We start from the raw sequence: 14,487 nt of genomic DNA on the forward strand, positions 1-14,487 counted from the left end.
TTTATTGATCCTTTTGGGAGGGTTCCCTCAGGGAAATTAAAAAGATACCGTCCACAGCCTGGTAAAAAGCAGCCAAAGTAGAGTCCAAAGTAGTGTGTTTAAAGTCCCCAGAAACAATCATAAATGCCTCAGGGTGCTGTGTCTGCAGCCTTGCTGAGACAGAGTGAATCCCCTCACATGCAGCGGCTGCGTCTGCCCTCGGAGGGATGTAAACACAGATGGTGATGCTAGCAGCTCCAAGTCTGGGCAACATAAGACTGTCTTTATGGAGAAATTTCCGGGTTACACCAGCGGTTGTTCACATAAATGATGAGTCCCCCACCTTTGCCTTTCCCGCATGCTTTAGTGTCTCTGTCGGCTCTCTCAGCAGTGAATCCCCGTAGGTCCACATTAGCATCCGGTACAAGGTGTGTTAGCCATGTCTCCGTAAAAATAAATAAGCTGCTCTCCCGGTAAATCCGCTGGTTGTTCAGTGTGGATAGCTCGTCGACCTTATTCGGCAGCGAGTTCATATTTCCCATGATAACGGAGGGAATGGATGGTTTGTAGCGCCGCCGGTTGTCCGATAGCCTAGCCTTTAGCTTAGCCCTGGCTTTGCAGCCCCTGGGTTTCCTCCTCAGCTCGGCCAGGATGGGGTGTCGTATCCCAGCTCGTCCCATTGTTTTCAGGGCCAGCAGCTCCTCTCTCGAATAAGTGAGAAAACTGTCTCCTGGTTGCATATTAAAGTTAAAAATATCCATGGGATATGAAGAAAAACACACTACGTCTTCGTAAGAAGAGCAGAAAAGTAAAAAGGTGGAAAAAAAAGAGGTTTAAAGAGCTAAAAACTACAGAGCTACTGGAGAGCCAGCTGTCTTCCACAATGCCCAAGGTCACATTTTCTTGACATTTTACTTCACATGTATCAAGGGATATGCGTGTCAGGACTTGAGATCTTGGGACCTGTCAAACACATTAAATGCATATACAACCCTGCTTAGCCGATTCCATGTGTGTAGCTTATGAAATCTTTCTCCTACAGTAGCCAGTACTCTTCTAAATGAAGAAATATATAAATACATAATAGTAATTAGAAAAAATATGATTTATGTAACAACAGATAGATGAGCATTGATACATGAATCCGTGGGTTTAGAAGCTGAAGGTGACAATTCCATATTTCAATGCCAGCTGCTAAACTTGGTCTACACAGGTTGTGCACTGAAACCGTGCAAGCTCTCGCAGCCTGCTGGCGCTTCCACAGGTGACGTCATGAATCTGGCTCCAGACTCCCTTGGGATTTTTCCAGACGTGTTTTGTTATTTTATTCTTTTCTGCTGTAGACAGATGGCCTTGTGCAAAATTACCCTTCTGGATGAGTGTGCAAAGGGACAGACTTTCACATAAAAAAAAAAAAAAACAAACAAATTGGTCCAGGACATGCACTTTAAAGGAACAGTCCACCGTATTTCCATAATGAAATATGCTCTTATCTGAATTGAGACGAGCTGCTCCGTACCTCTCCGAGCTTTGCGCGACCTCCCAGTCAGACGCAGTCAGACGCGCTGTCACTCCTGTTAGCAATGTAGCTAGGTTCAGTATGGCCAATGGTATTTTTTGGGGCTGTAGTTAGATGCGACCAAACTCTTCCGCGTTTTTCCTGTTTACATAGGTTTATATGACCAGTGATATGAAACAAGTTCAGTTACACAAATTGAAACGTAGCGATTTTCTATGCTATGGAAAGTCCGCATTATAATGACAGGCGTACTAACACCTTCTGCACGCTTCGGCAGCGCATTGATATCTGAGCTCCGTATCAATGCGCTGCCGAAGCGCGCAGAAGCTGTTAGTACGCCTGTCATTATAGTGCGGACTTTCCATAGCATAGAAAATCGCCACGTTTCAATTTGTGTAACTGAACTTGTTTCATATCACTGGTCATATAAACCTATGTAAACAGGAAAAACGCGGAAGAGTTTGGTCGCATCTAACTACAGCCCCAAAAAATACCATTGGCCATACTGAGCCTAGCTACATTGCTAACAGGAGTGACAGCACGTCTGACTGACTGGGAGGTCGCGCAAAGCTCGGAGAGGTACGGAGCAGCTCGTCTCAATTCAGATAAGAGCATATTTCATTATGGAAGTACGGTGGACTGTTCCTTTAAAGGTCCTGACTGCAAAGTCATATGAAGTTTTATTTTTTATTTTTATTGTGCATGACATTTTCCTATATCCCACAAGAATATCATCATGCGGAAAGCATGTGATCATTTTGATGCGCTGATGGTCACTTCCCTCCATTTTGGGAGCGAATATCCTACCTCTTGCAGCCAAATAGTACAGCCCTACGGAAACAGCCGAACACGAAGAGCTTGAACTAATTAGCAAAACTATGGAACTGCGTCACACCAAGATGGCGACGTGCGGAAAACATTGTGACTCTGCATCGACCTCGGAGAGTTTTGAGTCGCAGGTATGTAATTTGTCGTTGACATTCATGAATATATCTTTTCTCCATTATGGCTTTGGTGTTATCGTTTCTTTCTCTGTAAGATCAAAACATTAGGTGTATAACTCCATACTCAGGTTCACCAATCCAAGACAAGCGCTTCAAATTTTTTTTCATCTTTCAGTCAATTCCAGCAGTTGATCCATCCCTTCACGAAAATTCTTGTGGACAACCTTTTGGTTTCCATCGCTTTTCTGGCACGCTTTCTAGCTGGTTCGCGTTCATATTTTCCTTTTCTGTTCCGCTGGCTTTTAGCTGGCGGGAGAGTGAAGTCCGCCATGTTTGCCCACGCTGACTTGTTTTGGTTAAAAGTAGGTCAAACACACCCCATGGTGGTCACGTGATATTGTTGCTCATTTGCTTCGGCAATCTCTGGAATCATAAAATGCGGGACATGTTTATCTCAGCAAAACATTGACACATAGGATACACGGTGTGTGCAGCTTCACAACTCCTCAATTTCAACTCAAATCAACGCAAAACATCTTGAAACTCCAACAGCAATAGAAATGGAATATTTTTGCCCAGAATTCAACTTTGCGCTCAGAACCTTTAATCTTCTAAAATTGTCTGGTTTAACTCAGTAACTGGCCACTCAAAGGTTAAATTAGATTTAATAATTAATACATAGTAATAATAATGATTAATAATTATGTTTAACTAATAATTAATAATACCAATTAATACTTTCAGGTCATCTTTTGTTGCGACTTCTTGGTTCTTAACATAAGGAAGATGCAACTAGTTTGTGTGAAATTAGAGACATTAGGCTACTGGCAAATCCCACTTTGACAATGTAGACTTCTCGTTCAGATATTTTGGGAAATAAAACCAACTAAATGAATTAGAAAATGCTGTGGACAGGTACAGCCAAATATTATATCTGCCTGAAAAGTCCTAGGGATAAATACCTTTATTATAGATAAAATTAGTTCATATGTTTAGAGCCTTTATTTTTCTGTAAAGCTGCTTGGGACAATGTCAAGTCAAGTCAAGTTTATTTGTATAGCGCTTTTAATTATCGTGTTAATTACAGAAATATTGTACGTGTTGCCTTCAATAATGTCCTTAGGGGCCGACTGAATTATAACTGCAGAAGCAGTGCTAGTCAGATGTTTGTTAGTAATGGCATTAAGTCTTATCAGGAATTACTAAGAACTGTTATTTATAGTCTTAAAAGACGGCTTGAATATTCTGAGAACTTTTTTATTCATAGCATCATTCATTCTGATATTTGTCGCAAGTCAAAATTAATCACAAAATGGAAAAACCTGTTGTATGTTGGTCATCATATGTTTTAACTATTCTGCTGTGATTTTTATACTGTTTTTATTACAGATGCTAGTCAATGGCCTATCATGGTGCAATTCATGTGTTCTGTTTTTATTTCTATTTTACAGATTTTATACATTTTTTATGCAATTTTATACATTTTATAATAGTATGGACTGTACGTTGTCTGCATGTCTGAGATAAATAAATAAATAAATAAACAAACATTGTCGCAAAGCAGCTTTACAGAATTTGAATGACTTAAAATATGAGCTAATTTTATCCTGAATCTATCCCCAATGAGCAAGCCTGTGGCGACGGTGGCAAGGAAAAACTCCCTCATATGACATGAGGAAGAAGCCTTGAGAGGAACCAGACTCAAAAGGGAACCCATCCTCATTTGGGCAACAACAGACAACATGACTATAACATTAACAGTCCTAACATAAAGTCAGCTTCGTTGATGCTATAAACCCCCCACTGACGAAAACCCAAGCGCAAAACCGTTCACGACAACTGCAGTCCCAGAGTCAGCAAGTCAACCGCAGCCCTAAAGTCAGCAAGTCAACTGCAGTCCCAAAGTCAGCAAGTCAACCGCAGCCCTAAAGTCAGCAAGTCAACTGCAGTCCCAAAGTCAGCAAGTCAACCGCAGCCCTAAAGTCAGCAAGTCAACTGCAGTCCCAAAGTCAGCAAGTCAACTGCAGTCCTAAAATCAGCAAGTCAACTGCAGTCCCGAGCCACAAAAGCACCACTGCAAGAGTCCAGAACGTCCTCCAGGCGCGACCCCCAACTGTCCACATGGGGCCGCCCTCCACAAGAGCAATGCGATGAGACTCCAACCAGACACAGGGCACCAGGATGGATCAGGCAGGCCCGAGGAGCAGAATAGCTCATGTCTGAACAATGTCTGTTCTTAAAAGCGTTGTACAAATAAACTGACTTGACTCCTATGCGTGTCTCTCTTGCTTTCTAGATTAAGCCCCGCACACTTCAGGATTGCCCGCAAGTTGGCCTAGTGGTTAATGTGTCCGCCTCTCGACCAGGAGATCGCAAGTTCTACTCGCGGTCGGGTCATACCAAAGACCATCATAAAAATGGTACCTACAACCATCTGGCAAGGCACACTGCAATACAGATGTGAATGGGGAAGTCAAACTCTCACGGTTACCAGAGGACTAGCCCCCCACTGTAACTCTAGCTGTATAGGCAAGAGGCCGAGGGCTATCGAAACGGAGATCGGCGCTGCACCTATACACCTTAAAGAGTTGGTTAGTACTGGGACAGGAGACTACCTGGGAAGACCAGATTCTGGCGTGAGATGGACTTTGACTTGACACTTCGGGATTAAATCCAAAAATAAATATAGATATGAATATTTGGAGCACTTAGATGCCAATCCAGATAGTGGCATTGCATTACGCCCCTAAAACTGTCTTGATTTAAAACAATTTACACCAGTGTTTGAATGTTTTAGCTTATTAGATCATATTATGCCTAATCTGGAAATAGATCTTTCTTGATATTATGGTACTGAATAAAGATGGTATACTGTTTAAAAAAAAAGCCTTAAATGTAGGTAGAAAAGGGTTAACACCTTTTCTGCCAATACTCTTTTCCAGAATGTTACGCATTGCTGATCAGTATTCCATGCCATCCTCCAATTCAACCAGCATCCTACTGAACTAGAGATATACCAGATAAAACTTCAGTGCACATGAAGCATACCAGGCATATTCTATGAATAAGTGATGGTATTTTTCTTACCTGTTACATACAGATGGGCATAGCATGTGGCTTTGCCCACCTTGTTGGAAATAACGCTCTTGTAGACACCACCGTGGGCATGGCAGACCGAGCGAATGACAAGACTGTGGATATCTCTGACTGCAGATAAGAAAAAAAAAAATTAGGAGTGCTTAAGAGAGATTAAGAATGATTACAAGTAATAGAGTTTTATAGGAAAGAGAAGGGAAAAGAAGCCAGAGGGTGTTAAGAAGGACATTCAGGCCAGCGTGTAGAACACTATATATTTCACTCTATTTCAGCTACTGACACTCTTGTCATTTCAACTGAGACTGCAGTCTCCGAGTCTGACTGACACTCTGATCTCCATGCAGAAGACTGAAATATTGCAAAGGCTCACACTGAGTCATCTTCCTATCCTCAGTGCTTTCAATCTTCTTGCCATTGTGGAACCAAGAAATGGTGGGATATGGCAGGCCGGCCACTTTGCACTTCAGCACAGCCTCTTTACCCTCGACAACATCCAAGTCGTACAGTGGCTTCACAAAGTCAGGCATGGTGAAACGCTCCACCTCACTCTCAGGAACCTCTGGCTCCTCAGGAATGGAAGGCATCTTCTCTAACTTAGCCCTAATGGGAATTGGAGAGTGAAAGAGAGATTCAAGATTCATGATTGATAAACTGTAAATATTTAATTTCATGTCTAAACAAAAAATGTTGGTGTTTGGCAGACAGTATAAACACAAGTAATGAGAACCAAACACTAATTTGCATGAGCTAGAGCTGACTGTAGAAGATAGCATTCTGAGTTAATGGATGTTTGACAGGGGTGGCACGGTGGTGTAGTGGTTAGCACTGTCGCCTCACAGCAAGAAGGTCCTGGGTTTGAGCCCAGCGGCCGGCGAGGGCCTTTCTGTGTAGAGTTTGCCTGTTCTCCCCATGTCCGTGTGGGTTTCCTCCGGGTGCTCCGGTTTCCCCCACAGTCCAAAGACATGCAGGTTAGGCTAATTGGTGGCTCTAAATTGACCATAGCTGTGAATGTGTGTGTGAATGGTTGTTTATCCCTATGCGTCAACCCTGCAATGATCTGGCAACTTGTCCAGGGTGTACCCCGCCTCTCGCCCATAGTCAGCTAGGCTAGGTTCCAGCTTGCCTGTGACCCTGTACAGGATAAGCTGTTATGGATAATGGATGGATATCTAACATTATCACCCCAAAGTTAATTAGTTTCCAATAACAGCACATCCAGAAATGTTTTGGCAGCGTGGTGGTTAGCACTTTTGCCTCACAGCAAGAAGGTTCTGGGTTCGAACCCCATGGCCAACAGGGACCTTTCTGTGTGGAGTTTGCATGTTCTCCCCATGTCTGTGTGGGTTTCACTGACAGTTCAAAGATTAGGTAAAATAACCAACCACCAGAGTTGTACAAGACAGTGCATACTTAGTGCCAGTCCCAAGCCCAGATAGATAGAAGGCCCAGTGTAAGATTAGTATGAGCTAAACTGGTTACCTTCTGAAAATCAAGTCTCATTTTATTCCGGGTATACCACTAAAACCACTAAATTTCCACCACTTACAATTTTTTACATATACTTTTTCAAAGATTCAAGTTGATATTGTGGAACATTCCCTAACCAATCACTTGAAGTTAACAAGACAGCAAAAATTGAGAAAGCGGAACGTCTTCTGTTCTGAAGACTCTCCTGTGAAAACTGCCAAGCCAATTCCCAATTCACAGCACAGCTGATATACTGATGCACACAAAGCTATTAAAACACAAAGCTCATACAGAGCTGAAAATATGAAAATAAGAACTAAATGGTGAAAGAGTACCTCCAAAGTGCCATGTGTCATACATCTTCCAGTACTACACTGTAAAATATAATAAGTTGACTTTACTTAAAAAAAATATGCAAAGTCGTTGCCTCAAAAAAAGTCATTTATGTTGATTTAGATAAATTAGATTGGGTTAACTTATTTTTTGTGAGTTTGCAGTACTCAAATTAACTTAGATTAGTTTGATTACATTAACTTATTTATTTTGAGTTTGCAGTACTCACATAAACTTATATTAATTTGATTACATTAACTTATTTTTTGTGAGTTTGCAGTACTCATCTTATATAATTTTGATTACTTTAACTTGTACTGTAAACTTAAAATAAATAAGTTAATGTAATCAAAATTATATAAGATGAGTACTGCAAACTCACAATAAATAAGTTAATGTAATCAAATTAATATAAGTTTATGTGAGTACTGCAAACTCAAAATAAATAAGTTAATGTAATCAAACTAATCTAAGTTAATTTGAGTACTGCAAACTCACAAAAAATAAGTTAACCCAATCTAATTTATCTAAATCAACATAAATGACTTTTTTTTGAGGCAACGACTTTGCATATTTTTTTTAAGTAAAGTCAACTTATTATATTTTACAGTGTACAGCAAAGGTTTACATTAGTCTCCTCACACATACATTTACACAAACTCAGGAGTTATAATGAAGTTAAACAAGAAAGGTTTACATCTGAGATGACATAGCTGGCCGGGGTTCCTGTACATAGAGCTCTGCTGAGCACTCAGCCTCGCCATGTGTGTTCTTGGCCACCACTGTGTAAAACCCCTCATCGTCACTGCTCACATGGGAGATGACCAACGAATGTCGGCCACCTTCCTTCAAGATGCGAATGTCCTCACTCTCGACCAATGGATTGTCTAGGGAAAGAAAACCCACACAGATGTCCATGGTTTAGTCAGGTGCTGGACTAATTGATAACAGTTTCTCATGAGAAATCGCTCTTACCGAAGTGAGTCCAGATGACCGTAGGTGGTGGCGTTCCACTGACCTTGCAGTCAAATCGTGCATTTCGACCCTCAATCACCTCCAGCACATCCAGCTGTCGGGTAAACAGTGGCACGACAGAGGCAATAACCTTCAGCTGGGCACATGAGGTCAGTTCCTCTGCAGAAGACAAGCGATGGTAATCAGTATGAAAATGAGAGCAATTCTATAATGAAGGGCAGTGTTTGAGTACCAATCATGACCAGGTTCAGTTCTGGAGAGTCATGGTGCTGCAAAGATTAGTAAGCTGAAATAGAAAAGATCCAGTGCTCTAACCACCCAAAACTGTTACAACTGATACAAAGAACCTGATAGCATAATTAACAACGGACCAAAGCTTCTGCCAACTTCTGTCCATTTTTCCACCATGTTGTCATGCCTGGAGATGCTCACCTTTGGCTGTGCTCAGTTTACAGGTGTATGTGCCACTGTCATCCTCATGCACAGAGTTGAGCAGCAATCTGCATCTCTTCCCATCGAAGTGCATCTTGCAGTTCAGAAGTGCTGGCTGAATGAGTTTCCCATCCGACAGCCAGTCTACATCCACATCCTGCGGTCCGATCACATGGCATTCAAACAGTACTGACTCTCCTGCCTTCACCATCACATCCCTGAGCGGCCGCACTATGGCCAAGCCAGGTTCTACTGGAGCGGCTGGAAAATGAGTAGATAGGGTGTAGGAGATTTAAGACACGCTTTTGATTTAAGACTTGGTTTCCTATGATCATCATTGTACATTTAGGCCTGTTAAGACAAGGTGGTGTAGTGGGTCACAGGTAGTGCTGCCAACTCACAGCTCAAGGATGGGTTTTCTACAAGTTCTCCAGTCTCTTCCCACCACCCCACAACATACATGCTAGTGATTTGGCTAAGCTAATTTACCTTAGGTGTGTATCAGGAAACTGCGAGTTGGCCTAGTGGTTAGTGTGTCTGCCTCTCAATCGGGAGATCGCGAATTCTACTCGCGGTCGGGTCATACCAAAGACCATCATAAAAATGGCACCTACTGTTGCCTGGCAAGGCACACGGCAATACAGATGCAAGTGGGGAGTCAAACTCTCGCGGTTACCAGAGGACTAGCCCTCCACTGTAATCCCAGCTGTACAGGCAAGAGGCCGAGGGCTATGGAAACGGAAATTAGTGCCGCCCGATTGCATGGCACAGGAAGGACTTTAGACTTAGTGTATCAGGAAACAAGCCAAGATGCTAGCGATGTCTAAATGTTCACTGGTAGCACTTATGCACTCGTTAAACCTAGTTGATTCAATTACAGAGTTTTACGCTTTCGCTCAGAGAATGCAATCTAGCAGACTTGGCTTTGCAAGTCCATGGATAATTTGTCCATCATGGAAACTTGTCCTTAGCAGAGCAAAATGGAGTTTGGCTAAGAGCCTGAAACCTGTCAACTACCACAGTAGGCAAGGTAGATATGGTCTGCTAATAGCCTGTGCTAATGACCTTGCTTTGAGTTGAATGCATTTCTGTGAAGTGTATCTGATTTTTGAGGAAAAGAGCCCTATGTTTGGAATACAATTTTATTGAGGTAGAATCTTAAACATTCTTTTTTTTCCTCTCCGTAACATATTACATAAACACAAATGTGTCACACAGCATCATATCCTAATCCTAGCTCGAATGAAAATCTGGCTTCTACTATTCACATAGCGGCACGGTGGTGTAGTGGTTAGCACTGTCGCCTCACAGCAAGAAGGTTCTGGGTTCGAGCCCCGTGGCCGGCGAGGGCCTTTCTGTGCGGAGTTTGCATGTTCTCCCCGTGTCCGCGTGGGTTTCCTCCGGGTGCTCCGGTTTCCCCCACAGTCCAAAGACATGCAGGTTAGGTTAACTGGTGACTCTAAATTGACCGTAGGTGTGAATGTGAGTGTGAATGGTTGTCTGTGTCTATGTGTCAGCCCTGTGATGACCTGGCGACTTGTCCAGGGTGTACCCCGCCTTTCACCCGTAGTCAGCTGGGATAGGCTCCAGCTTGCCTGCGACCCTGTAGAACAGGATAAAGCGGCTAGAGATAATGAGATGAGATGAGATGAGATGAGACTATTCACATACGGTAATTGGAAAGCTAATGAAACGATAGCCAGCGTAATTGTAAAGGATCTGGAGACTATCTTGGGAACACTGAGTGTGAGGCAAGAATACACCTTGGATAGGACACCAGTCCATCACAGGGCATCCATGCGTGGGCACACACACAGTCACAATTTACAACCAATCCACATACCGACATGCTTTTGAGAGGTGGGAGGGTATCGAAACCCACACGGACATGGTAGAACATATAAAACTCAACATAGAGAGGAACCTGAGTTTAAGATTAAACTGCAGATGCGTGGCGTTAACTCAACCCTCTGCGCCACCATACTGATAATTTATTTGTTTATTTAATTACTTTGAATACCTGGTCTTGATTTGAACCTGAATACTACCATACTAAACAGAATGTGAAAGAAATACACCACCATTGGTGTCTTTACTATTTGACATATTGTTCAGTATGGAGTATTCGGTTTGAGGTGCAGTCTTAAATACAACATTGCACTCCCTGAAGTGTTTATTGATTTGCCTCTCACTCAGTGGTCGTTGTCTGGAGGCGAGCACAAATCATATTACTTCGGTGAGTTGCTTGCAAGCTCATATTTCTAACAGAGCTGACTTCCCAAATTTTCATGCGAGCACTTTAAATATTTATTTTGGCAGACGGTAGTACACAGTTTCCCAGCCAAGAATGAAAAACGCAGACACACAGATAGACAAAATCTGATTCCAGTGAAGTCTTTACCCCAGTAATGAGATATAATCTGCTGCTCATTAGCTTACATGCTAGAGATAAACAAATTAAATGTAAACAATTAAAACAATTAAATATAACTCTTCAGGGAAAAATGCATGTTAATCTTAAAGCTATACTGCCTTTCAGATTTTTCAAGTGTAGGTCATAAAAAGAATTTTCCCCAACACTCTATTTGTGTTTAGTGGACTGAAAGCTACTGAATTCGAATCACAGACTTCCAATTTTATAAGTTTTTTTTTAAATAGAACAATTAATGAATTCATCTCCACGTGGCCCTAAATTCTCCGCTATTTTTTCCTGCTTCACCATGACGCAATACAAGATACTACATCATGCATCACGTGGTGGGCTTTCCCTGTTCGCGCAAGGCAAACAATTGTGGGATACAAATTTGAAACAGGAGAGGAAAATGGATGGCGTGAGTGTGCGAATGAAACGTGAAAGACCGAGTACAGTAACGGAAAGAAAGTGAGAAGAAAAGACGTTATATTATATATGAAGGAAAGGAAACGCAGGACCAAACTAATAAATATCGGCGCTCAGCGAGCACCTCGGTGTGATCAGCTGTTCGTTTAGCGACAGAATGATGGAACTGTCAGTGCAAGCTCAAAGGGAAACCTGGAGATGGCAGTAATGCAACACTGGATGCCAGCTGCCATAAAATCCAGAAGAAGAAGAAGCCAAAGGTAAACCTGTGCATGCGCACACGGACTTCCTCTGTCTGCTTGACTGCGCAAAGTGAATGAGTTCATGCACATTATTTGCTAAGGAAATAATCCCTTCAAATTAAATAACTTCCCAGCCACAGAATGGCTTGGTTTTTTTTTTTAGATATTACAGAAATAAACATATATCACAATGACCAAATTTCAGAGGGAACTAAATTTCACCAGTTTTGTGAAATCGAAAGGTCGTTTATTTTTAATGTCTATTAACATGTGATCTTCATTGGCATCTGAGATTCATTTTGTAATTAAATTCTACCCATGGTTTAACATCTTTTTTTTTTTTTAGTTTAAACATCTTTTACTTGGTCTGTTTTTATATTGATTAACAGTTACCTCCATTAACCACAATGTTATTTGACAATCTGATGATAGTAGTGCTGTGGGAACTAACTCTTGCTTCATGTCTACGTAAAGAGAATGATGCAGCAGTGCTTTAGTCCTTTGGTCTAGTAACATTAGTAACATTAAATTACCTTTAAACTGACTTTCATGTTAATACCGTCAACAGCATTGTGCTCGTCATCTCGTAGATCACAAGCTAGGGTGTGTGTGAGAGAGAGAGAGAGAGAGAGAGAGAGAGAGAGAGAGAGAGAATAGGGGAATCGACGAACTATCCAAATGTCAGATAAAATGTCGTTTATTAAATAATTTTTCTTTTGCGCTCCAATAATTCCCCATGTGGTCATGCTGGTGGTGATGAACACATGATGAATCAGATTTATTATTGGTAGGCAACACGAAATCTGCCCACTTCATTTGCACAAATCTCACCCACTGTCGCTTTAGATTAGTGTCATTTCTCAGAAATTTGTGAACTGAATGTCCTGTTGTATCTGCATCCAAACGCAACACAGCGCTTTCCCATCGTTATTTTTGGAAGATTCCATCAACAGTATCTAATTTCAGTGAGTAAACAAGCACGGAGTCAGATGAACCGAAACGACCCAGATAACCAGGGTCCCATGTGTGACGTCATGCAAGATTAGCCCTGAGGCAAGGCTGCCTTTTTCTGGGATCTGGAAGCCACGATTTATCGATAGTTTTGTGCTTGATAATAAAATAACAAATAATGAATATTATTTTTCTCCCTGCTTTATTAATTCATTTTGGACATTACGAATGATATATATTCATTTTAAAGCATTACAAAAAGGATTACATACAACCCCGATTCCAAAAAAGTTGGAACAATGTACAAATTGTAAATAAAAATGGAATGCAATGATGTGGAAGTTTCAAAATTCCATATTTTATTCAGAATAGAACATAGATGACATATCAAATGTTTAAACTGAGAAAATGTATCATTTAAAGAGAAAAATTAGGTGATTTTAAATTTCATGACAACAACACATCTCAAAAAAGTTGGGACAAGGCCATGTTTACCACTGTGAGACATCCCCTTTTCTCTTTACAACAGTCTGTAAACGTCTGGGGACTGAGGAGACAAGTTGCTCAAGTTTAGGGATAGGAATGTTAACCCATTCTTGTCTAATGTAGGATTCTAGTTGCTCAACTGTCTTAGGTCTTTTTTGTCGTATCTTCCGTTTTATGATGCGACAAATGTTTTGTATGGGTGAAAGATCTGGACTGCAGGCTGGCCAGTTCAGTACCCGGACCCTTCTTCTACGCAGCCATGATGCTGTAATTGATGCAGTATGTGGTTTGGCATTGTCATGTTGGAAAATGCAAGGTCTTCCCTGAAAGAGACGTCGTCTGGATGGGAGCATATGTTGCTCTAGAACCTGGATATACCTTTCAGCATTGATGGTGTCTTTCCAGATGTGTAAGCTGCCCATGCCACACGCACTAATGCAACCCCATACCATCAGAGATGCAGGCTTCTGAACTGAGCGCTGATGACAACTTGGGTCGTCCTTCTCCTCTTTAGTCCGAATGACACGGCGTCCCTGATTTCCATAAAGAACTGCAAATTTTGATTTGTCTGACCACAGAACAGTTTTCCACTTTGCCACAGTCCATTTTAAATGAGCCTTGGCCCAGAGAAGACGTCTGCGCTTCTGGATCATGTTTAGATACGGCTTCTTCTTTGAACTATAGAGTTTTAGCTGGCAACGGCGGATGGCACGGTGAATTGTGTTCACAGATAATGTTCTCTGGAAATATTCCTGAGCCCATTTTGTGATTTCCAATACAGAAGCATGCCTGTATGTGATGCAGTGCCGTCTAAGGGCCCGAAGATCACGGGCACCCAGTATGGTTTTCCGGCCTTGACCCTTACGCACAGAGATTCTTCCAGATTCTTTAATCTTTTGATGATATTATGCACTGTAGATGATGATATGTTCAAACTCTTTGCAATTTTACACTGTCGAACTCCTTTCTGATATTGCTCCACTATTTGTCTGCGCAGAATTAGGGGGATTGGCGATCCTCTTCCCATCTTTACTTCTGAGAGCCGCTGCCACTCCAAGATGCTCTTTTTATACCCAGTCATGTTAATGACCTATTGCCAATTGACCTAATGAGTTGCAATTTGGTCCTCCAGCTGTTCCTTTTTTGTACCTTTAACTTTTCCAGCCTCTTATTGCCCCTGTCCCAACTTTTTTGAGATGTGTTGCTGTCATGAAATTTCAAATG

General features: G+C 41.7%; 1 protein-coding gene across 3 annotated transcripts in view; it reads right to left on the reverse strand.

Annotated features, from left to right (window-relative positions):
* Positions 1–14,487, reverse strand: part of spegb (striated muscle enriched protein kinase b) — a 243,516-nt gene that overhangs the window by 61,617 nt on the left and 167,412 nt on the right. For all 3 annotated transcript variants that reach the window (XM_060930357.1, XM_060930359.1, XM_060930358.1), the window contains 5 exons: positions 8,746–9,006; positions 8,314–8,472; positions 8,036–8,225; positions 5,909–6,138; positions 5,530–5,649 (listed from right to left, as the gene is read on the reverse strand). In XM_060930357.1, coding sequence (XP_060786340.1) covers positions 5,530–5,649; positions 5,909–6,138; positions 8,036–8,225; positions 8,314–8,472; positions 8,746–9,006 — 960 coding nt within the window. The remainder of the gene's footprint in view (positions 1–5,529; positions 5,650–5,908; positions 6,139–8,035; positions 8,226–8,313; positions 8,473–8,745; positions 9,007–14,487) is intronic.

Source organism: Neoarius graeffei, chromosome 9, assembly GCF_027579695.1.
Source record: "Neoarius graeffei isolate fNeoGra1 chromosome 9, fNeoGra1.pri, whole genome shotgun sequence".
In the NCBI taxonomy this organism is placed as follows: Eukaryota; Metazoa; Chordata; class Actinopteri; order Siluriformes; family Ariidae; genus Neoarius; species Neoarius graeffei.